Source organism: Carassius auratus, unplaced genomic scaffold, assembly GCF_003368295.1.
Source record: "Carassius auratus strain Wakin unplaced genomic scaffold, ASM336829v1 scaf_tig00217448, whole genome shotgun sequence".
Classification (NCBI taxonomy): domain Eukaryota; kingdom Metazoa; phylum Chordata; class Actinopteri; order Cypriniformes; family Cyprinidae; genus Carassius; species Carassius auratus.
The window spans coordinates 41,778-68,087 of NW_020529076.1; the positions used below are offsets into that span (position 1 = coordinate 41,778).

The 26,310-nt window shown below is 35.5% G+C and overlaps 1 protein-coding gene across 1 annotated transcript; it reads left to right on the top strand.

The window, feature by feature from the left end:
* LOC113101015 (NXPE family member 3-like) lies at positions 1-24,082 on the top strand. The gene is made up of 7 exons (XM_026265508.1): positions 1-6; positions 14,659-15,012; positions 15,225-15,640; positions 15,732-15,802; positions 17,457-17,660; positions 18,048-18,391; positions 23,885-24,082. The coding sequence occupies exons 1-7, from the start codon at positions 1-3 to the stop codon at positions 24,080-24,082; spliced, it is 1,593 nt and encodes a 530-aa protein (XP_026121293.1).
* Positions 24,083-26,310: the final 2,228 nt, after the last annotated feature.

A 26,310-nucleotide genomic window follows, 5' to 3' on the forward strand; every position in this document is an offset into this window, starting at 1 on the left:
ATGGTGGTAAGTGTTGGTTTTAGTTGTGCAATTTTACACTTCTCTTGGCAGTGTTGTTCTTTAACTGCTATAATCTTTATTGTGGCAAAAATGGTAAGAGAACATTTGGTTCAATGGTGCTGGCTGCTTGCTGATGTTTAATATATCATCACGTATGTAGTCTGATAACCTATTTTCACCCAAGCTAATGTGTGCTGTTAATTACATATTATTTATTAAGGTGACTCAATTGGTCAACAGCCTGACACCCAACTGAATTTAAAGCAGATAATTTCAAGAAATTAAAATTGTGTGTTTGTTTCTATGTCATACAAACATCAAGATTCAGTGTATGAATCTCAACAATGGTAACATGCTTCATGCAGCAATGCATGCTGGGAGCCATGAGTTTTATACTATGGTGGCTCCCAGCATGCATTGCTGCATGAAGCATATTCCAGACAAAATTCAGCATCTGCCTAACGTTGGAGCTTGATGTCAAACAGTCGTTGGATTTAGATGTCAACCCGATTTTCATTTTCAACCAAAATCCAACGTCTAACAAACGTTGGAGTCTACATCCTGTGCCTGCTGGGATAAGTCTGTCATGTACACTGTAAAACCCGACAAGTAACTTATCTCAAACCGTTTGATTAAACAGATATCCTTAAAAACCTGTCAAATTAGGTTTACTCAAATCGTTTGAGGCAACTGATTGCATTAAACCATTTAAGTTTTAAAACTAATAGTTGTGAGTAGTATTAGTGAACTCAACTTAATTCAGAGTTCACTGAAAGAAGATATACATTGCAATTAAATAATTAAGTGATTAATTGAGTGATAATTGAGCATTAGTGATAAACACCTTCTGATAACAAACAGTATTACTGAAGAAAAGAGAGAAAGGAACAACAACTGACTTCAGACACAGCTTCACTAAAACATGACAAGTTACGTTAACTCAAACCATTTGAGGCAACCAATTGCCTTAAACCATTTAAGATTTAAAACGAACAGTTATGAGTATTTTGAACTTAATTCAGTTGAGTTCAGAAAAAGAAGCAATTTACAGTGCCTTCAGGCTAACATTTTTTACCTGACCTGTACCTAGGAGCTGCTTGTTATACTGTATATTAATCAGCTAATACAGTAAATAAAGTAAGTATTAGACATTTTTACATATTTTCAGTCTTAGCAATACATTATCACTATAAAATGCTGGTTAGTATTTAGTTGTGTAAAGGAAATTTTACCTAAAATAATTTTTTAATTAACAATAAAAATTTAAATTGATCAGATCAATCATCTGATCATTAATAATGACTAATACTTATTTTATTTCAACAGGCCTAACCTTTACATACATTTTGTATATCAACTTCAGTAGTTTTAAATATAAACAATAAATCTATTCTAATCTAAAAATAAGTCTACTAATAATCAGGGGCGTCGCTAGCCCCTTTTTATGGGGGCTTTAACTAAACCCCTAAACTTCTGGCTGCAGCCTGCAGATCGAGGCGGGGCTGCACCTGGGAGCGGGGTTGCACGTGCAGCCCCGCCCCATACCTACTCTGATTGGTTTGATCATCTTTCATAGACATACATGATAGGAAATGTGTGCGTAGTTGGTGTAGGACAGAGTATGTTGTTTAAAAGCTAAAAACACTGAGCAGTTTTACAAAGCCTTCATTATAATGCAGTTGTTTATTGTTAACTTGACTCACTATGTCTGATTTATTGAATCACGAGATGTTAGCTGCTGCAAGTATAATCTTCTGGACCAGTCGAATACACAAATTAATCATTGGGACGTCTGATTTATATAAGTGGCAAATTGATAATTAATGTTGTTATTTTTAATAAATAGAAATAAAAATAGAACAGATTAAACATATTGCCAATAGACAATTACATTAATGCATTGTCATTGTCTATATTCTTAACGAAATATTAGCTGGTTAGTTAAATGATTTGAAATGAAATATTTTTTCAGGGGATGACTTGATGTATAACCAATCATATTGTTGATTAAAAAGGCTATATTTCATTATAGATGGATATACAAAATATTTTCTTGTCGTGCGGAGAATAGAAGAAGAGGTGAGAATAGAACGTAGACAGCCTCTCACACACAATACTGTGTTCCCAAGATTCATTGCAGTCATACATTTCATAAGAAAAAAGCAGTGGTATCATCAAAGGATAAACATGAATGTCCTACTAATGAATCAGGAAGTCTTTATTGTAAAAAAATATATATATATAAAGAAATAAAATACAAATTCTACATTCCCAACTCAAAATCTTTTAGTGACTGGTCACATCTACATTTTTTTATTTTTTTACAGTGTTGTATATGGCTCAGTCAGTACTCCTACTCCCATATATGAAATACAGGGAATACAATGGAATACTGGATTGCAATAAGGCTAGTATATAACCCTTCCCTAATAGTCAAATCATATTTTTTTTAATCATACACTTATCGGGGGCTGAGCCCCCTAAAATGAAAATCCTAGAAACGCCCCTGCTAATAATGATACATGATTTGAGCTGAGGTTATCATTAACAAAGAAGAGGGGGTTATTGATTTGCCACATAAGGGAACCTTCATATGAAAAATTAGAGGAAAAAAAAAAGTAATGTGACATGATGCTACCTTTGCTACTGTATATACTTTTCTTACATAAACTGTTGCATCCTTGTTGCTGAGGGATTCTCTGTGATTGGTATGAGATCATCCCGGACATGATTAAAGCATATTTAAAGGAATTATCTGGAGTGTGTCTGGTTACTGCTGCACAGCAGGTTAGTAGAACACTAACAATCTTATTCCCAAATGATAGTGTTATAAAAGGGATAAGACATTATCCGACTATTTTCACGTGCTACCAGAATGGTCATTTATAAGAATTTGGTAGTTCAAAAATGTTGTTGGAAGCAATATATGAGGTCAGTAACACAGTTACCACCCACATAGCAACATTGTGTCGGCCCAGTTCCAGCCCACATCTGGCACCCATGGAAAGATGATCTGGCCCACATGCAGAGTGGAATGATGGCACTTGGGCGGACCGCTCCTGTTTGCCAGATTTGAGCCACAAGCAGGCCATAGCAATGCCACATGTCAGCCAAGAGAAAAGAAATTAACCAGAACTGGACCTTATCTGATCCACAAAATCTGTGTATATATTTAATATGAAGTCATTTCAGCCTTAATAAGCCTGTTAACAAGCAGAATCACTGAAGGAAAGAAAAGAACAGAAAAACAGATCAATTTGAATTAAATTGCTTTGAATTAGTAAAAGGGTCAAGAGACTACCTAAAGCAAACCTGGACCACAATTATGGTGGCATACTGTTTTTTTTTTTCAGTTGTAGTTCTTGTGTTTCCCTTTACTTCAGTGATGTTGATTGTTAACAGCAGATTTTCATCACTAATGTACAATCATCATTTAATTAGTCACTTAATTACTTTAACTTTAACCCTTTAAGGACTTGGAAGACTTGCTTGTGACTTGAAAGTCCCACCTCTGCTTTTTAGTCATGTTACAGTTTAATATGATGCCATTGACCAGTGATCCTAAAATCTGGCTCGCGAGATCCACTTTCCTGCAGAGTTTAGCTCCAACCCATTTTCTAATGCTGCTGAAGACACTGATTAGCAAACTCAGGTATGTTTGATTAGGGTTAAACTCTGCAGGAAAGTAGACCTATGAGCCAGCTTTAGACATTGCCGTCTCTCTCTTTCTATTATCATGTACCATATAAAACATTATGTACTGTTTACGTATTAAAATGCACCCTTTAGGTGTAAATGAGGTGCAAAGGTATGTCTTCTGATAAGACAGCTCTTTTTCTGACAGTGCTTAAGTTCAAATGCAGCTTTAGCACTTCCCTGGTGTCGTATTCCACCACACATTTTTATCAGTGCTCTTTGTGGTATATTTCCATTGCAATAAAAGAGAAGCTATTTTTACACCCCTGTTACTCTCCTGTTCTTTTGTTCCTGTTCCTGTTCCTGTTCAATTCAAATACATGTCATATACTGGTAACGCCTCATTTTCAGATCGGTACAGCCATTTTCTTCACTCACAAGCTAACGTAAAATAAGAGAACCACAGACTTAGTCATGGTCATGATATCCACGAAGAAATCAAATCAACCAGGTAATCAGGAATTTATTAGTATTATTACATTTTTTGTTTTATATGGGTCAATGATTTCATGTTTTTAATTTACATGTATTATCAGTCTGCAGGTTAAGACAATATTCATTACTACTGGCTTGTTTTCTTTGGACATCCTTCTGTTTGGTAAGTTTGTAAGACATTTTAAAAATGTTAAAATTAATTTTCACTGAATTTGTATGTTTGGTATTTAGGCTTGCGCTGTCTGAAGCATTTGACACAAGGTTTGTTTGTGTTTTTGTTTTTTTCACAGTTGGGTTGTTATTTGTATGGTGAATATTAAAAAAATCACACAATTATTAATGTTTAGTGCACAGACTTGTCCTGACTGCTTGCAGTCTCCTTAAACTTCACAGAGTTCATTGAATAAACACTGGCGTGTCAAACAGATGAAGCACAAGAGAATAGGAGCGCAATAATTTGGCTAATTTTTTGCTTATTAGACATTAAACATGGGTTTACAATTATACATGTAAATATGTTTTATGATAGCAGTAACAGTAAAGAGATTTAAAGGGAGTAAAAATGTGAATGCAGGCTAAACAGCTGTATTAAAGGCATGGTAGATAATTTGGTTCAAAAAAAATTTTGTTTTGCTGGTTGAAAGTTTCTTCACATCCCGATAACAATCAAAAATGACAATTCTGTTGTTTCACACTTTATCCAAATATTTACATTCCATTATTAATCGGTGCACATCATTATATATATATATATATATATATATATATATATATATATATATATATATATACACAGACATGAGGCATAAGACTCAAAAAAAGGGATTGGACTATGCTGACTATCCAATGTCCATTGGCTAGGCTTTTAGCACCATTGGTCAGGAGTTTGACTGAAAGGCAATCTGACAAGTCATAATGCCAAATCTGCCATTTTGTTAGACAAAGAAAACAGACAGGAAAGTTAATAATGTCAGTAGAGTCAAACTTGAAAAGGGCATGTTGATGTCTTTTCGCGGTGGAGACAAAATGCCTTCTAATGTTCATTCATATGTATTTTATGCACTGTAAAAAGTGATACTATGTATGTTAACTCAATAAAATTGTGTCAACAGATTACAAGCAATATTATTAATTAAATTTATCACTTTAGAATTATTTAGAATTAATCAAATGAGATGCTTACAAGCAATCATTGAAAATGAGTAAAATAACATGAAAAAAATAAGTAAAATGTATACAAAAATATTGGTTTTTGTTGAACAAAAAACGAGAAGCACCCGGCTGCAGCCTGCATATAAAGGCAAGATTTGCACGTCAACCCGCCCCATACCTACTTTAATTGGGTCAATCTCCTTTCACAGGCATACATGATAGGAAATGTGTGCGTAGTTGGTGTACACTGTTAAAAATTATACAGTATATTTTTACTTAATAAAATTGTTTCAACAGATTACAAGCAATATTATTAATTAAATTTAACATTTAATCAAACATTTATCAAATGAGATGCATTTCAAAATTACTCATATAGCACAAAAAATATATAAAAAAAAGACAAATATTTATTTGAGAAAAAACTAAACAATGCTAATGAATACTATGATATGCATACCAGGCCAGTAGTTGGCGATTAAAAAAACACAGCACAAAAGTGTAATTCACAAATTCATGTTTTTGTTGATTACATGGAGATGATACAGGCATCATGTTCAAAAACTTATGTTTTCAAGCCCCCTAAACAGAGTTATCGAAGAGACCTGATGTTAACAAACTGAATCACTGAAGGAGAATAACCTAAATTTTGGTTATCATTATCGTGTTCAGTGTTTGCTTTAGTTAGGGTCTTGACAGATAAAAAAAAATTAAAAATCTAAAATAAAAATAAAAATCTGTTATACAGTTTAACCTATTGACTATTTTTTTGTTTTTGGTTGCTGTAATTGTTATACAGTGGCTAGACAAGCCAATAAAGTATAAGATCTGGTGGGGGTGTCTGTTTTGACATCATTTGATCTGGATTTCTGATTTGGTTGTGTCTTAACAACAGGTGTCTTGTGGTAGTCAGAGGTGGACACTCCAGGAGTCCAAGTGGGTATATCTGCAGAACAGAGATCTCCAAAATGGGGCGTGAACTCCAAAATTGGGCAGAACCTCCAAAATGGGGCGGGGTCTCCTTTCGCAAAGACTTTCACCATTGGCTGTGGCTTTAGCCAGTTATTACGGTTTCAGCCAATTGTTACTGTTTCAATTGCTACTTTAATTTATAAAACTTTATAAATTAAACATTGTTTCTAGTTCATCTAAAATAAAATATGCTATATAAATAAATGTTCTCCATGAGAGCAGAGCACAAACCTTCTGGCCAGTGGTGTTTGTACCTAAGTCTGAACCTCTGCTTCATGATGTAAACAGGAATCACTCAGGAGCCGTCCCAGCAGAGGGGAAAGACTTTACTCTATCACTTTATTCCAAGCAACGGGGCCATCCCGGGGGATGACATTTGCAGGCTAGGAGGGGGTAGTGATGCTGGGTGTAACTAAAAGTCTCATATTGCTTGATCTTATTAACTGTTTATCTCCTGAACTGCAACTTTCTTTACCACGCTATTCAGCGCCGATCCCGTCTTTCAGTCAATTTCAATGAGAAGGGTATAACTGCAGCGTGGAGATCTCCAAATAGGGGTGGGAACTCCAAAATGGGGTGGGAGCTCCAAAATAGGGCGTGGCTTCCTCCCATTGAGAGACAGGCGCATGACACACAAGCACAATTTTTCCACCAATCCACTTCAGTGCAAACTCTGCCCCACAGCAGATTCTGAAGTTTTTATTGGTTGTGTCAGTTAAAGTTTTTCCTACACTATGCAACAAAAAATGCTAACCCCTAAACCTAACCCTCACCTGTATCATCTCCATAGGTTATTTAAAAACTGAACATTTGTTAATAATAAATACATAAAATTGTTTTGGAAATAAACAGGCTGATGCCTAATAATTACTTCATCATGTAAAACCAGCTAGTAATGGTTTTCTGCACAGCACTGATCGCACTGTTTTATAACAGCACATGTACTTTTACAGAGAAATATCTAACATAAGAAACCAAAGGTCAAGAGCCCAACTGAAGCAAACACTGATCTCCATGATGGTGGCATAATTTTAACCAATAAAACATCAGCATCTGATCCTCTGTAACGCACAATAACAGCAGGTGTTCATCACCAATGCACAATCATCATTTTAGTCTCTTAATTATGTCATTGACTTTAACTCTTTGAGGACTTGGGATTTGAGTTGAGACTAGTTTGTGACTTGGAAGGAATGACTTGTTTCCTCCTCTGGTGAAATCAGCTGCTGAGTTCATGGGTGGAGCAAAAATGTGGCAGGACTTTTACTTTCTGACCCCTGGAGTATCCACCTCTGTAAAACAATTTCCCCTCCGCTGGGACGCTCCTGAGTGATTCCTGTTTACATTATGAAGCAGAGGTTCAGACTTGGGTCCAAACACCACTGGCCACAAGCTTTGGCCTCTGCTCTCATGGAGAATATTTATTTATATAGCATATTTTATTTTAGATGAACTAGAAACAATGCTTAATTTATAAAGTTTTATTTTGAAATGCAAGTCAGTAACAATTGGATGAAGCCACAGCCAATGGTGAAAGTCTTTGCGAAAGGAGACCCCACCCCATTTTGTAGGTTCTACCCACTTTTGGAGTTCACGCCCCATTTTGGAGATCTCCAGTCTGCAGTTATACCCACTTGATTTCAATGGTTAAGGTAAGGTGAGGGTTAGGTTTAGGAGTTAGCATTTTATATTACATAGTTTATGAAACACTTTAACTGACACAACCAATAAAAACTTTAGAATCAGTTGTGGGGCGGAGTTTGCACTGAAGTGGATTTGTGGAGAAATTGTGCATGGGTGGTGCCATGCACCTGTCTCTCAATGGGAGGAAGCCACACCCTATTTTGGAGCTCCCACCCCATTTTGGGGTTCCCACCCCTATTTGGAGAGCTCCAGGCTGCAGTTATACCCTTCTCTAGTGATGGCAAGATGAAGCCTCATAAAGCATTAAGATTTTTCAGCCAAGTGGTTCACAAAAGGGTTAATTTCTGGAAACTTAATTTGCTCACAATACTACCTGGTGGCCAACGAGTGTAAAACAAGCAGATATATAACAGACAGAGGTGTAAAGTCCAGGGGTCAGAAAGTAAAAGTCCTGCCATATTTTTGTTCCACCCATGAACTCAGCAGCTGATTTCACCAGAGGAGGAACCAAGTAATTCCTTTCAGGTCACAAACTAGTCTAGTCAAATCCCAAGTCCTCAAAGAGTTAAAGTCAATGAGATAATTAGCCTTTCGCCGAGCCCCGCCCCCCTTAGTTACTGTTGCTACCTCCGACAAACAAATGGTCGAACATGACCAGCGCGACATATTGCCATGTTGGGAAGAGGTATACCAGTGCGTGTCTGTGACATTTTTTGGAGCAATACCTCCGCTATATCCTCCAGATCGAGACAAAGGGGGTTACAGTATGCAGTGGAGGGATACATTCAAAATATAAAAATACGCAATGAAAGAGACACGACTTACTTATGCTTACCGGTCTCAAGCGCAATCTGAGAATCCCCATGACCTGTACCTCAAATGCAACCAGCACCGCCTTGTCGACCAGTCATGCTGGTCATTCTCTTTCATATGTTATGGTCTATTATTGTCTATTGCGAGTAGCGATTTTGTTCAAATACAAGGTTATGTTAGCTAGCTAAACTTACATGTGTGTCAAGGCCATTCAAAGCTAACTAACATTTCTCTGTTGTTTTGAGAATCAGGATCAGAATGTTTTATTTCCATTGTTGATGAACAGAATTCACAAATAGAAAATTGCTTTGGCTTAAATGGTGCATAACAGATAAAATAATAAAATGAAATACATAAAATAAAATATAAGTCATTCAGATATCCATTTTATTTTATTAGCTGTAATGTTCGACGCATTTAACTGGGAGTGGGGCCATCCACACTGTTTTATCCATTGTAGGCACCGCTCATGTTGTGTTTTCGGCTTTGGGAATGGAAAGAACACAACTCCTCCAGACAATCTCTCGGGGTATCTAGTGTCCGATTTACAAACGCTGTGGGCGCACCGCTTCACTATCTTGCTTGGAGTCAATGTTTGTCGGAGCTGCTCACATAGTAACGGTTGCTGTGATGTGTGATTGGACAATGGCCGTTCTGGGGGAGGGGCTGGCAAAAGGCTAATTAAGAGACTATTTAAATGATGATCGTGCATTAGTGATGAACACCTGCCGTTATTGTGCGTTACAGAGGATCAGATGATGATGTTTTATTGGTTAAAATAACGGCACCATCATGGAGATCAGTGTTTGCTTCAGTTGGGCTCTTGTCTTTAATATATCTGCTTGTTTTACACTCATTGTCCTATTGTGAGCAAATTAAGTTTCCAGAATTTAACCCTTTTGTGAACCACTTGGCTGTAAATCTTACTGAAATGAAATATGTGTTGTGTAATTTGATTGGTTTAAAGTGATTCTAAGAGCAAATGGTTCTGTGATAATCAATTAATCTGAGTGACTTTTCAAATAGTGTGGTATTCTACCGTGTCAAACAGTCACACAAAGACATCAATAATCAGAATATGAACCTCAACAATGGTGACCAATATATAATAAAATATCACTGTTTTTTAAGAATAATAAATTTGAATCAAGATCATACAGTCATCAAGGAATAAGGTACCTCCTAGTTTGTTTCTGTGATGCACAAATGTTAGCTGTGAAACGGTGATGCATTTGCTTAGAAGCAAACTTACCAAATGAAGCAAATACTGACCACAATTATGGTGACAAAGTTATTTATTTATTTATTTTTTCCAACTGATTTCATCCAAGGCTGTGCTTAAAGTCAATTATAGCTCTTGTGTTTCTCTTTTCTTCAGTGATATTGATTGTTAAAAGTAGGTGTTCATCACTAATGCACAATCTTCACTTAATTATCTCATTAAACACTTTGAGGACTTGGGATTTAACTTGAGATTTGTTGGTGATTTGGAATGAATGACTAGATTCCTCCTTTGGTGAAACCAACTGCTGAGTTCATGGGTGGAATAAACACATGGAAGGACTTTTACTTTCTCACTCCTGGAGTATCCACCTCTGGTGGTAGCACAGTATAACGTTTGGTACTTTTAGCATAATCAGAGAGATTCTTAGAAGAATTTCTCATTTACAAAAAAAAAAAACAAAAAAAACCCCTGTTTAGGCACACAGACATCAAGAATCAGCCTGAGAACCTCAACTATGGTGACCATCAAAAAGCATGTTGCCCTGCATTCTGGGTGCCACCAATCAAAACTAATTAATGGCTCCCATCATGCTTTGCGGTATGAATAAATTATGAGCTGAATTTTCTTATATTTATTCTTATGATTTTCTTTTATTTGTACTTTTTTATGCATTTGAATAGTAGCTTGTTTTGTGATTCTAACAGTTCATCTGTTTATCTGAATATGCTGTTTGTCACCATTCTTGAGATTCATACGCTGGTTCTTGATGTCACTGTGTGCCTAAAAGAAGACTCCACTTCCACACTATGATTTTTTCTTAATCAGTATTCTTAAACTCTGTATTTTGCTGAAAATATTAGGTTTTTAATTGTTGAATGACAAGGACTGGGGGGGGGAGTATAACATTCTTTTTCATGTTCACCATAGTTGAGGTTCTCAGGCTGATTCTTGACGTCTGTGTGCCTAAATGAAAACACTTTTTTTTTTTAAACAAGGTTTTGATCAGTGGGGCTTCTAACAATTTCTCTGATAATGCTGAAAACACCAAAGCTTATACTGTTCAACCACAGGACACATGTTATTGATAAGACACACCCAACTCAGACCAAATTATGATGTGAAAATAAATAACACCACCTAGTCGCATTTCCTTCTTGGCTTATCTAGCTGCTGCATCACAACTAGCAACCAAAAAAAATCTGTTTAAAATTTTAAGGGTCAAGAGTCCAACTAAAGCAAAAACTTGTTTGTTTTTTGTCCAATGAAATCAATATTTTTATGTAAATTTTACTTATTTTTTTCATGTTATTCTACTCATTTTGAATGATTATTTCTACTTAATTAAAATGTGTTAAATTTAATTAATAATATTGCTTGTAAATTTTTGACACAATTTTATTGAATAAATATAGAGAATCACTTTTTACAGTGTAGGCATAATTTATACTGTTTCTGGACCAAATCAACACTCTCAGGATTTAGATTTGTGTTATTTCAATGTAATTTCCAAACACTGTGTTATAAAAATAATTCTAAGTGGGTCTGTGATAATTAGTTAATATTAAGTACTTTCCAAACAATTTGGTTTTATATTGTGTCAAACAGTCACACACAGACATCAATAATCAGCATGTGAACCTCAACAATGGTTACCATTAAAAAAATAAAATGCAGCAGAGCATGCTGGGAGCCAAAGATTAGTTTTGTACCATAACAATACCCAGCATGCATTGCAGCATGTTTAAGAAGAAACTAAATGCATGCCTTTTACTCAAATCACTGCAGTTCATTGTCAACTATAGCACACATGTACTGTATGTGCTGAAGTACTCAACACAATGATCATCACTGTATCAGCAACTCCACATTTACTGTCTTTATATAAAGCAGCAGAAAACCATAATATGCGGTTCATCATTGACTGAAGCACAGGCTCTACTCTCCAGCACAATGGTGAACAACCAAACTACATTAAACTAACAGATCTCTCTTGTGCAAACACACATTAATACAGTCGAGTTCAGTATTTACTCTCATTGTCAGTGTATGACTTTTCATAACTTTTTTTTTTATGGATGTTAACAAATATTTAAGTTAAATTACCTTTTTTTAATTTGGTAAATCTGACTTTTACATTTTACAGTATATTGCTGTTTTTCCTTGACTTAACGGCAACAAACTGTAGAAAACCCTTTTTTTTTTGCTGGCAACCATTAATTTACTGCAACAAACTGTAGAAAAAACAGTTATTTACTGGCAGCAGGGTAGCAATACAGATTGTTTCCTGTAAAATAATTACAGTGTAATACAGTTAAATTATGTTTCATGCTGTTTTTTCTTCATCTTAAATCTTTAACCCTTTAAACCCCACAACAAAATCTGTTTTAAATTAACACTTATCAACAGATAACCGCCATCACCTTACCTCAATTCTCTTTAGCTTTCTTTGATGTCGCAAATGTGTTTAACAAATACACCATAACAGCAGCCAAAAAAAGACAAAAGATAGAATAAGAGTTAAGACCGCAACTAATGGAAACACTAATCATTGTTATGGTGACACATTAGAGTTAAACCTCTGTTAATTCTCAATGAAAACGTGTGTAGATGTCTAACAGAAATAAAGTCAGTCTGGTTAGTAATAAGTGAAGCTGGTAATGCAGTTTGTGGAGTTGTTTAATCCTCCTCTGGTGAGATCTCCAGAGATCTAATGTCTTCTTTTATCTTCAAATGATTTCATCTAATGTTGTGGCTGCCCACTGGGCAAAGTTACGTCCAGTGGACGTCTTTTTATGTCTTTGCTGACGTTGAAAAGATGTCCACTGAGGAGCCAGAATGAAAGTTTTTATGACGTCTTTTTTTTTTTACATCTTCTGTACGTCCGATTTAGACGTTCAGAGAACCTCCTTACAAGGTTAAAAACTAGTTCAAAAGTGGTCAGTAGAAATATTTTCATCCATTTAAGGTTCCTTTAGGCATAACTTATACTGTTTCTGGACCAAATCAACACTCTCAGGATGCGTTAGATTTATAGTCATGCCATTTCAATGTAATTCCAGACACTGTGTTTATCCTAAAATCAAGAAAATAAAATAATCTTTATGAAATAATGAAATTACTGATAATTGAGCATGTGGTAAAATCAACTGGAAAATCAAAGACATTAAATCTCTGAAGATCTCAGCCGAGGAGGATCAAACATCTCCACAAACATGGAATCATTAGATTGACTTTATTTCTGTCAGACATCTAGAGAAGCTCTTATTGAGAATTAACAGAGGTTTAAATGTTGATATTTGATTCATTTGAAGTCACCATTGTGGTGGACAGTGTTTGGTTTAGTTGGGATCTTGGTCCAGCTACTTCTTCGGCTAGCTTGTCTCTGACTGCTGTAACTGTGTTTTTGTGAAACACTGCAGTAAAGAGAAACAAAATTAAGAGAGCTCAGGTGGCATCAGCTCTTTGTTGATGATGAAAAAAGTCATCACATATTAAGTATCTGAGGATATGAAGTTAGCTTTGTTTCTTTTTTTTTTCATTTATAACCCCAAGCCTTTTAAATCTACAGTACAGAAAACAAGAGCAAAATACTTGCTTAATTTGAAGAGGGACACAATGCATGCAATTTAAATATCTGTTGTCAATATTCCGGATATCCATCACAAGAACGGTGACAATCAAAACTGCTTCATAGCACAAACATATCCTTATTTTCCAGACTTTTTTGTTTTGATTGTCACCATTGATATGATGCATATCCAAAAGCTTGCATTTTGTAAAAAATAAATAAATAAATAAATATGTACATTACTTTTTTTCTACAAGATTTCTATCCAAGAAAATAAATATAGTTGCAACAAAACAACAATATATTATTTTGCTATAATTTTGTCAGCCTTAACAGTACGATGTTAGCACTTGAAGCACAGTTAAATGATGTTGAAAATATGTCCACTGACCGCTTTTGAACTAGTTTTTTACCTAGTAAGGAGTTTCTGTGAACGTCTAAATCAGACGTACAGAAGACATCAAAAAAGACGTGATAAAATCTTTCATTCTGGCTCCTCAGTGGACGTATTTTCAACATCAGCAAAGACATAAAAAAGACGTCCACTGGACGTAACTTTACCCAGTGGGTGAAGTCAGTTGTAGTTCTTGAGTTTCTGCTTATCTCTTTTTCTGTTCTTTTCTTTCCTTCAGTGATTTTGCTTGTTAACAGGCTTATTAAGGCTGAAATTACTTCATATTTAATATATACACAGATTTTGTGGCTCAGATAAGGTCCAGTTCTGGCTAATTTCTATACTCTTGGCTGACATGTGGCATTGCTATGGCCTGCTTGTGGCTCAAATCTGGCAAACAGGAGCGGTCCGCCCAAGTGCAATCATTCCATGCTGCATGTGGGCCAGATCATCTTTCCACGGGTGCCAGATGTGGGCAAGATCTGGGCCGACACAATGTTGCTATGTGGGATGGATGGCATGTTTGACACGCAAATATAACTTGCTGTTTGTTTTTGACTTGTAAACAATAAACTCTTTACTTGATGCTTTTGAACCCACCCCCATTCACAGTTTGTGCATGATTACACCAAATTCCTACAGATCTATTTAACTTTTCTAGTATTATCTGAAAATAATCTGTATCTGCAATGAACATTAAACATTTGCACATAGAAATAAAATGAATTTGCTGTAAATAATATCCTGGTTCTCTCTCAGGCTATATGGGCATTGAATGATGGGATCCACATCAAACCGTTTCAGCCCCCCAGACCTAAACCAGTTCAAAATAACAGTTCATCCATAATATCTGCGTTTGACATGGGAATCAGTGATGAGGAGTGGGAAAGACTACAGAAAGCTATTGACTGGCCTATTCCAGATCAAGAAATAATTTATCTGAATCAGAGTACAAGTCCAGTTCACTCAACTTTCTCTATTGTGGGACTCAAAGAGAGTTACAAAGTGGGAGAAAAGATCTCTGTTATTATCACAGCCAGAGACCACAACAAGAACCTGAAAAGATATGGAGGAGATTTTTTCAAAGCAAAACTTTTCAATGCAAAGCTAAAGGTTTGTTTGTTTTATAATTTATTATTTTTGAAACACATTTTGGAAAATAAATATTATCAATATACAGACATTTTTCATGTTAAGTGTCACTTGCAATGATTGTTGGTTTATCTATAAATGATTACATATTATGTTTAGGTTAAGAAGCTTTAAAATTTACTTCAGACATTAGTTTTCTGTATTACATTTATTCCTTTACATTTATCTTAAAGGCGAGTGTGTACGGGGAGGTTGTGGATCATCGTAATGGGACTTACTCTGTTGCTCTTCTTCTGCCGTGGGAAGGTCAGGCACAAGTTTTTGTACGTCTAGAGCACTCCAGTGAGGTTGTGCAGATTCTTAAAAAATACAGGGAGTCTTCATTCCCACGCACCCACTTCAATGGATACTTTGAAGGACCAGGACCCAATAAAACCAGGATCCGTGAAGTAGTAGAATGTAATATTAAGTGGGGTGCAGATGGAAGCTGGAGGAAAGGCGACTGCTGCTGTGAGCATAAGGATATAAAAACAGGAACGGTGTGGCAGTGTGAGAGACCGAAGAAACTTCCTTGCGACCATCTGGTTCGTCACTCAGGCGGACGTTTGGAAAACCCATTAAATATTTTTGAGCAGCAGCTTTTTACACAGTAATGATTCAAAGTGGATATCAGAATAATTGTAGAATTGTAAAACAAACAAAAGAAGGTGTAAAAAAAAATACTATCTCTCTATCTACAGAAAATTAACAAATGTTGCTATTAATGGAGACAAAAACATCATAAATGTCCTTCCCAGCATTGCACCCATTGGTAAGTTTACCCAATTATCTCTGTATTTTCTGATCATGTAACTTCCCATTTTTTATTTATTTTTTATTTTATTTTATTTTTTTTGGGGGGGGGGGGCTCTTTTTTGAGAAAAAAAAGAAAATTATTTTTGTTTATTATTAGTGAACTGGTCTATGGCATGCATATTTGGCACTATTTATACACTGAAATTGTTGCACACACATAAGTGGCATTTCAGCAAACAAAATATTTAAAACACGATAAGCACAATAAAGCATACAATAAATGAAGTAAAATGTCATTTGAAATGAAACATTTTCCATTTATTGCAATAGGTGAGTTTAGAATGTGATTGAGAAAGATACTTGAGATGGGCACTACAAATTTCAGCACACTCTAAAAAATGCTGGGTTAAAAAGGGATAAACACAGCAGTTGAGTTATTCTGACCCAGCGGTTGGCAGCAATATAAAGTCCAGAGGTCAGAAAGTAAAAGCATTATGTTTATTCCACCCATGAACTCAGATGATTTCACCAGAGAAGAAATCAAGTCATTCCTTTCAAGTCACAAGCCAAATCCAAAGCCCTCAAAGAGTTAAAGTTAATGAGGTAATTAAGTGACTAATTAAATTAATGATTGTGCATTAGTGATGAACACCTGCTGTTATTGAGAATTATTGAGGATCAGACATTTATGTTTAATTGGTTAATATTATATCAACATCATGGAGAGCAGTGTTTGTTTTAGTTGAACTCTTGACCTGAATATGACTTTTTCATTTGAATATCTAGGTTTATTTTGAATTATGTCACCACTGTTGAGAATTTTATGATAACTGTTGATGTCTAAAAGCCTGAGTGGATCTGCTTAAAAAAAAAAAAAAAAAAAAAAAAAAAAGCTAAATATTGATGCAATTGTTTAATATGCTTTTTTTTTTTTTTTTTTTTTTTTTTTTCAGTTCTATCATACCTGAATGTCAATGAATGAATTAAAGATAGCTACAACTTTATAAGTTCATTCATCATGAGTTATAAGCAGAAATTGCTAATTAATCTGCTACTTAAAGCTTTTGACTCAGCAATGTAAAACTGTTTGCTGTGAAACAATATTGCAGTCACTTAGAAAAAAATTACTTTGAATCATTTAAAGGGTCAATACACGAAGTAAAGCAAACCTTGGTGGCATCTTTTGTGCGTTAAAAAAACGAATGCTGTGGCTTAAGTCAGTCATAGTTCTTGTGTTTCTCTTCTCTTCAATTATGTTGATTTGTTAACAGCAGATGTTCATCACCAAAGAGCAATCATCATTTAATTTGTCACTTAATTATCTGGGATTTGACTTGAGACTTACTTGTGACTTGAAAGGAATGACTTGGTTCCTCCACTGCTGAAATCAACTGCTGAGTTCCTGGGTGGGATAAACATATGACAGGACATTTACTTTCTGACCCCTGGACTTTATACCTCTGCCAACCGCTGAGTTTGTCCCATTTTAACCCAGTGCAGGTGTATATTACATTTCACTCTGGGATTCTTAGTTTTTTCCCCAAAAAATTAAATGGTCAAACCATACACAGACCACATATCGGAGGACGGATAGCAACTGAAATCCAATGTAGTCTTAAAATATTTAATGTAGCTACAAAACTTTTAATAAGTATGTTTCTTTGCTTTAGGCACAATAGAGAAATGCAGGTCTGGCATGACAACACCGGTTCCTGCAGGGTTTTATTTGAAAGATGTCTGGAATTCTTTTGTATGCAAAACTCGACAGTTCAGTCCTGCACAAATGGCAAATTGTCTAAAAAACAAGATTGTCTATTTGATGGGAGACTCCACCACAAGGCAGTGGTTCGAGTACTTAGAAATAAAAGTGCCAGGCAAGTATGACTAAATTTCCAATGTTCAATTTAAGACTCGATAGAATGAATGTATAATATAATGGAAACAATGGCCCCGCAAAAGATATGGCACACGCAATCTAAATATGTATATATTGGCCTTAGATGAAAATATAAAAAATATATAAAAATATCAAAAACTTTTTTTTTCAGGCAAACTTGCAAAATGTTGTTACAAAAATGGCTTATAAAGGGGAAGTCAGTTCAGAAAAAAAGCTATAATTGTTTGCAGATGGTACTTGGTTTAATAGTTTCCATCTAATGCAATCACATTGAGAACTGTATATTAACCAGTGCAGGGACAGTTCAACCAAAAATTAAAGTTCAAGCTATGGTTATAATATTTGTTTCACATATCTTGATTAGGCATAAAAAGAATGGACCTGCACTCTCATCCTGGAGGTGGCCCACTAATGGCGGTGGAGCTGAAAAATAATATCATTGTTCACTGGAGGGTACATGGTGTTCCTTTGCGATTTGGTAAAGTTATGCCTATCATTGACCTACATTACATCAGCAATGATATTGATGAAATAGCCGGTGGGGCTCATGCAGTCGTTGTCTTCACATACTGTGCTCACCTGGTTTTTCACCCAATAACATTTTACATATATGAAGTGGCCAAAATCCGCCAGTCTGTTGTTGCACTGCTGAGTCGTGCTCCAGAGACAACCGTCATCATCAAGTCTGGAAACACTGCTGGACTAAAGGTACACATGCTCACTTTCCAATCCTAATGGGATGCTCAAGCAATGAATCATGCAGAGGTGGCACTTTCAAGTGACAAGCAAGTCTTCAAATCATATCCCAAGTCCTCAAAGGGTTCAAGTTAATGAGATAATTAAGCAACTAATTAAATGCTGATTGTACATTAGTGATGAACATCTGCTGTTAACAATCAACATCACTGAAGTAAAGAGAAACACAAGAACTATAACTGAATTTAGCCACAGTCTTCAACAGAAAAAAAAAACAACAACAACAAAAACACTACGTACACATAATTGTGGTCAAGGTTTGCTATATGTAGTCTCTTGACCCTTTACTAATTCAAAGGAATTTGTTTCAGAACAATTGCAACATTGCTTTTGCAATGAGCATGTATGCATTGCTGAATCAAGCCTTGCAGTAACAGATGATTTTAAGCTTTTTTTGTTTATAACTCATGACGACTGAACATCATGAAATAGTCTTTATCTTTGGATTGTTGAATGACACTCTATTACTGCTATCGCTGAACTGAAGCAAAACAAGACCCCACCAAACAAACACTACTGCAACAAAAACAAGGGAGCTGTCAGTTCAGGCTTTTAAACTTGCACACTCATCACACAATCCTCAACAGTGGTGACAGTTTTTCATACTGCAGTGCATGACGAGTTTTTCTATGGCGTTACCCAGCATGCCACATTTTGTTGATTGTCACCACTGTTGAGAGACATATGCTGGTTCTTGATGTATATGTGTGTCTACTGAGTTGTGGAGCTCAATTATTGTATGCACTTAATATACTTAAAATTCACTCAATATATTTTTTTTTCGTTCTGTAGTTCTACTGGCTTGATTATGCAAAATGTGCATAAAACAAATGTCAATTTTAATGTAATCAGGTCACGACTACCAGCTTATCACATACAGACAGTTAATATATTCTCTGTGCTTTACAGCACCTCAATGCTACAGAAAGAGATCCAACACAACAGTCAAGAGTCAAGAGCAAAACTAAAGCAAACACTGATCTCCATGATGGTTGCATCATTTTAACCAATAAAACATCAACATCTGATAATCTGTGGTTCTCAATAACAGCAGGTGTTCATCACTAGTGCACAATCATCATTTAATTAGTCACTTAATTATCTCATAATCTTTAACCCTTTGAGGACTTGGGATATGACTTGAAGACTTGCTTGTGACTTGAAAGTCCCACCTCTGTAATCATTGTACTCACATTTTTTTATATCTTGTCAATGTTGTTGTACACAGCAAAATCTCCAGATTTAAATCAACTCTTCTCAGAATGCAGGTTGTAGCGATGTCCGATTCACGAACGAATCATTCAATTGAACGGGTTCTTCTTAGTGAACCGGTTGAACCAGTTCACCAAATCGAAATGAATTGTTTGAAACAGTTCACATCTCCAATAAGCATTAATCCACAAATTACTTAAGCTGTTAACTTTTTTTAATGTGACTGACACTCCCTCTGAGTCAGAATAAACCAATATTCCGGAGTAATTAATGTACTCAAACAGTACTCTGACTGAACTGCTGTGAAGACCGAACTGAAGATGAACACCGAGCCAGATGACGAACGAACACGCCCCCTGCTGGAGCTGATTCTCGTTCTCGAGTCAAGAACCAGTTGCATCAGTTTTCAGATCACAAGTACACTGAATCGAAAAACGTTTCTTTCGGACGCGTCCAACTTGAGAACCGATGAACTGATAATACTGCGCATGCGTGTAATTTTTCAAGTATTTTGTTAAACATCGGAAAGTGTGATAAAATAACTATATTTTTTTTAAGATGAATGTTTCTAATCTGTATATTGTATAATAATTAAGACTCTAAAGATTCTATGTTTAATAGGAATAAGGGATGATCTATGAAATATCTGTACTGTAGTTGATGATGACACATTCACAATTTGAGTTTGTAGTAAACAGAACATGAACATGAGTAGAGCAGCTGATGATACTGAACTGCATCAAGTGCCAGTTAGAGTGATTCTCGTTCTCGAGTCAAGAACTGGTGGCATCAGTTATCGTATAAACATTACATTGAACCGAAAACTGTTTCTTTTGGACATGTCCGATTCGAGAACCGAGAAACTGATGATACTGCACATGCGTGAAGCCGACAGACTCATAGCGCGTCTGAACCAAGGAAGTTCTGTGCTATTGTTATGAGCGCGGGTAAACCGAGAACTTGAATGAATGGCAATTTGGCTAGACACAAAAACTGTTCAGGCTTTTAGACATAAACACTTCTCACATGATCCTCAACAGTGGTGACATAAATCTTTCATACTACAGTGCATGATTGGAGTTTTTAACTATGGTGTTACCCAGCATGCACTGCAGCATGAAGCATTTTTTTGATTGTCACCATTGTTGAGATTCATATGCTGGTTCTTGATTTATGTGTGTGTCTTGGAGGCACTGGATTCATATTTTTTAAGAGATATATATTTTACATACATTTACTATAAGTGTTACACCAATACTGTGTTTGCATACTGTAGCTTCATAGATTTTATTAAAGAAAACTTATAACCTAACATGTAATTGAAAAAAAAATATTTGGATTGTAGATGTTGTAATCAGGTCAGCTTGTGATGATTATCTGATTATACTGTTCTACAACACCTCATGTATTGTAACAAATAAAGATCTAAAACATGAGTTAAAGGTACAATTTGTAAGATTTTTGCAGTAAAATATCCAAAAACCACTAGGCTAGTGTTATATGTTTTATCCAGCTGATTACTAACAATATCTCTAATTAGTGATGGCAAGATGAAGCCTCATGAAGTATTAAGATTTTCTGCCAAGTGGTTCACAAAAGGGTTAATTTCTGGAAACTTAATTTGCTCACAATACCACCTGGTGGCCAACAAGAGTAAAACAATCAGATATCTTACAGACATAAGTGTAAAGTCCAGGGGTCAGAAAGTAAAAGTCCTGTCATATTTTTGTTTCACCCATGAACTCAGCTGCTGATTTCATCATAGGAACCAAGTCATTATTTCCGTGTCACAAACAACTTTCAAGTTAAATCTCAAGTCCTCAAAGAGTTAAAGTTAATGAGATAATTAAGTGACTAATTAAATGATGATTGTGCATTAGTGATGGACTCCTGCTGTTATTGAGAATTACAGAGGGTCGGATGATTTATTGGTTAAAATGATGCCACCATCATGGAGATCAGTGTTTTCTTTAGTTGGGCTCTTCACCCTTTTGATAATTCAAAGCAATTTGCTTTTAAACACGTGTGGTTGTGTTACATAGTAAACATTAACTCATTGCTTAATTAAAAGCTTGAAATAGCAAATTAAATTGTCCTTTTTTTACTTCTAAAACATTTAAATGAACATCATGAAGGTGTCTCTCTTTGGTTTGCTAAATGATGTTCAGCTATTACTGAACTACAAAAAAAGTCATATTAAACAAATATTGTAATGCTCGGATGGTTTCTGGGGTCTTTCCTGAACCCAAATGACTTTTGCTCAAATTAAAAAAAAAATGTTCCCTTTGTCCAAATGGTATGAAACGTTCTACGGCTCTCAACACTTTCTAGATATACAAAAAAAAAAAAAAAAAAATTGGAATGATATCTCTTTTTATGTTAGCGTGACAAAATTTGTGACACTCGTGGTCTTCCGCAATCAATATAAGACTAAATTCATCATCAAAATCAGAAACAACGCAGAACACATCGTCAGAAATGGCACAAATAAAGTGGCACACTTCCACCAATGCAAAAAACATCCACAATGCTAAATTATATTGCTCGCAACACACGTACACGCACACACACACATAGAGGAATACATTTTTGAGACTATAAAAACTGTTCTCTTAACATTTGTCAAATAAAATCATCCAAAATGCAGAACCAACACAAATATAAAGTGGTGACACTGACACCGACAATGTGTACACACACACACACACACACACACACACTTGTGAGGATATAAAACAACTGCTCTCTTATAATTATTTTAAAAAAATCATGCAAAATGCAGAACCACCAAAGAGGGAGAGAGAGTGCGAGAGAGATGACAGGATGAGACAAAACAATTTAGCACGCACACACAAACCTGCTCCAACCCCATCTGCAGAAGTCATGCGGTTTGCCATGCTTACTGCCTGCAATGCATGTGTTCATATGTAATATAACTGTTCATTTCTTTATATTTTTTCTGCTACAGTTAGTAACTGAAATATTGATTAAGATTGTAGAATTATATTAAAAATAGATGATTGAAATAAATGATAAAATCTTAAGACTCTTTGACAAAAATATTTTATTTTTGTCATAATTGGGATTTTATAATATTTAGATATGAATGCAACTGAATCCAACTTGTAACTTGTAATTTTGGTCATTTCCATGTGTTGTATTTTAACGAACTCCTCCTAGAGATTTCTTCAAATCAACACCAAATTTGGTATGCCTAATCTAAAGGCCTCTGCGATGTTAAATTGCGAAGATCTTGATTTTTCGTTGAAGGGCGTGTCCGTGGAGGCCTGGCGAATTTTCGATGATTCGCCACGAAAAATAAGGTGTAGTAAGGTAAGGTGTGGAGTAGGTTTAGGGGTTAGCGTTTTTTTTTTGTTGCATAGTGTAGGAAACACTTAAACTGACACAACCATTAAAAACTTCAGAATCAGCTGTGGGGCGGAGTTTGTGCTGAAGTTGAGTGGGGGAAAACTTGTGCATGCATGTCATGCGCCTGTTTCTCAATGGAAAGAAAGCCACGCCCTATTTTTGGTACTACAACCCTGTTTTGGAGGTCCCAACCCTATTTGGAGATCACCAGGCTGCAGTTATATGCTTCTCAAGAGCCCAACTAAAAGCAAACACTGATCTCCATTATGGTGGCATCATTTAAATGAATAAAACAATCAACATCTGATACTCTAATTCTCAATAAAAGCAGGTGTTAATTACTCATGCAAAATCATAATTTCATTCATCTCTTAATTATCTTAATTAACTCTTTGAGGACCTGGGATATGACTTGAAAGTTCCACCTCTGTCTGAAGTCAGTTGTAGTTCTTATGTTTCTCTTTTCTTTAGTGATTCTGTTTGTTAATAGCAGCTGTTCATCATTAATGCTCAATCAACAATTAATTAATCACTTACGTATCTCATGAACTTTAACACTGCTTCAGTGTTATTTTTACTCTCTGTAGATTGGGACAATATGCACTCTGAGCAGAGTTGATTTAACTCTGGAGATTTTGCTGTGTATGTTTGAAAATCATGGGTTTAACTCCCATTGATGTTACCATGCTTGAACTGACATAATTTTAAGGCTTGGATGAATACAGATGATTTTTGGGGGGCAAACAGTTCCTTTATCTCTATTAGTTTACCTTCTTTCTTTCCAGTCTAGGAAAGGTATATTATTTTTTGTGCAAGCACACTTGGCAATAAAGCGGTTTCTGACTCTGACCTGTGTTTTTCCAGAATATTTATCAAAGTGATTGGCACATGTTGCAATTGAACACAGTGATGCAGGAGATGTTCAGAGACATTGATGGAGTCATTTTCATAGATGTCTGGCAGATGACTTCCTGTCACTATCTACGTGAAAATATTCACCCAGGACCCGTCGTCATTGGTAATGAAGTCGACATGTTGCTGTCATATATCTGTCCTGCCTGAGGCCTATTCAAGTTGATTTGGTTCCATAAAGGAAACGGTTGGGGGAAGACTAATCAAGTTGTTACTTAACCAGATTTCCTGTAACACTGATCCAATGAAAATATGACTTTGTTATCAGTTTTGTTTGTACAGTGTATCTCTAAACCTATTGCTGTTAATATTAATTATTATTTAATTCTGAAGTATTTTATGACAGAAGTCTGTGAACTTCTGTATAAAAAAAGCTTTATTTTCTGCCCTGAAATCATGAACAATGATACTAAAAATAAACCAACTATATTATGCAAAATGTACATGAAAAACGTACAGTCAAATACAGTCAAAGTGAAGCAAATACATGTACATATTAGTGTTGGACTTGAAGCAGCACTGAGCATACAGATTGGTGTATGACATAACGGTACTTTGTTATACAACAATTGGTCGGCGCAGCGCACACAAAGCCAAAACATGGATATTTTAGGCAATATAGAAATCCTGGCCAGGATGTGTCCTGGGAAAATGGAACGTTTGGACTCCCTACCTAAATGCTATGGCTAAATGTTATTCTTGTCAAATTGAATGAAAAAACAAATACAATTAAATTCATTAATACATTGATTACACTCTTCCAATTTCTGGTTGATATTTAATGACTTCACTAGTGATGTCAGTCTAAAACGGGCATCAAACATAGTTCCTGGAGGGCTGCAGCCCTGGAGACACACATACCATGTTTTCAAATAAGCCTAAATGACTTGATTAGCTGGATCAGGTGTGTTTAATTAGGGTTGAATCTAAACTCTGCAAGGCTGTGGCCCCCAGGAACCGAGTTTGACCTCCCTGGTCTAAAAAAAATTGACATTTAAATATTTTTCAAAAGCGTCCTCCTGTACATGAATTGTAGTAGTAGAATAAGTGAAACACACTCATTGTGTTTCTCACAGATTGTGTGGTGGTGTTAGTGGTGTTGCATGATTTGCATTTTTATGCAGTCCCTTTTGTGTTTATATAGTGCATTTTTAAATAAATAGGATTGAATAAATACATGAATTTACATTTAATCATTTAGCAGATGCCTTTATCAAAAGTGAGTCACAAATGAGAGTGCTAGTATTAGACTGTCAAGTGCTGGCAAAAGAGATGTGTCTTTAGATGTTTTTTTGAAAATGACTAAAGACTTGAGATTGGGAGGTCATTCCACCAGCTGGGCACATTCCAGGAAAGGTCAGAGAGAGTGATTTCAAACCTCTTTGAGATGCAAGCCTCTGGAGGCTGTAAGAGTATGAACTAGTGAGTTTAGGTATATTGGTGCAGCACCAGTGGTCATCTTGTAGGCAAGCATCAGTACCTTGAATAATTACATTAACCAGCACAAAAGTCAGATTCAAAAATAATTTTTCATTTTGTTGACATTAAAGAAAGATAACATTCTGGATAATAATATTTTGAACTCCATCAGAATATACTGTTAAAACCAGGTAGCGAAAAACATGTTATATATATATATATATATATATATATATATATATATATATATATATATATATATATATATATATATATATATATATATATTAGGGCTGTCACTTTTGTGAAAAAAGCATTTTCGATTTTTAAGACATAAGTGTTCATTGAATCGATTGTAAAATCAATTTCCCATGTCTAAAAAAAAAAACGTTTCCATTTTCAACGCCAAATAACGGACGAACGTAAAGAGAGCGCTGGAAATGCACAAGTCAGCAATATTTTTTATTTATTGTCATGAAGTTTTGTGCAGAATAATAAACAGCAACAGGAGTGCAACATTATTGAAAAAAATATATGCAGAGTGGACTGCTGCCATAACATAAATGAAAAACATGAATCAAAAACATTACTGCAGGCTTCAGCCCGGCTGCATTTTTGATTTAGCCAATTCAAAAATATCCACATTTATTTTAAATAATGATTCAATCCATTTCAAAAAACTGTTCAAAAATGAAACTTTAAATGGACTTACTTGAAGTTGAGAACAGGCCATGTGTGTTTTCTATTGAACGTAACTGACAACTGGGCTAGGCGGCACTAGGCAGGCATAATGAGATGCGCAAAAAGGCTAAACCATTACAAACTATTGGACAGTAGGGCTGGGCGCTATATCTAACGATATGATCATGCGCATCTAATCAGTAAAGCTGCTTCCGTGATCACCGCTAAAATCTCCATCACCTGCTTATAATTGGAGTGGCATTTAATAGACAGAGCCG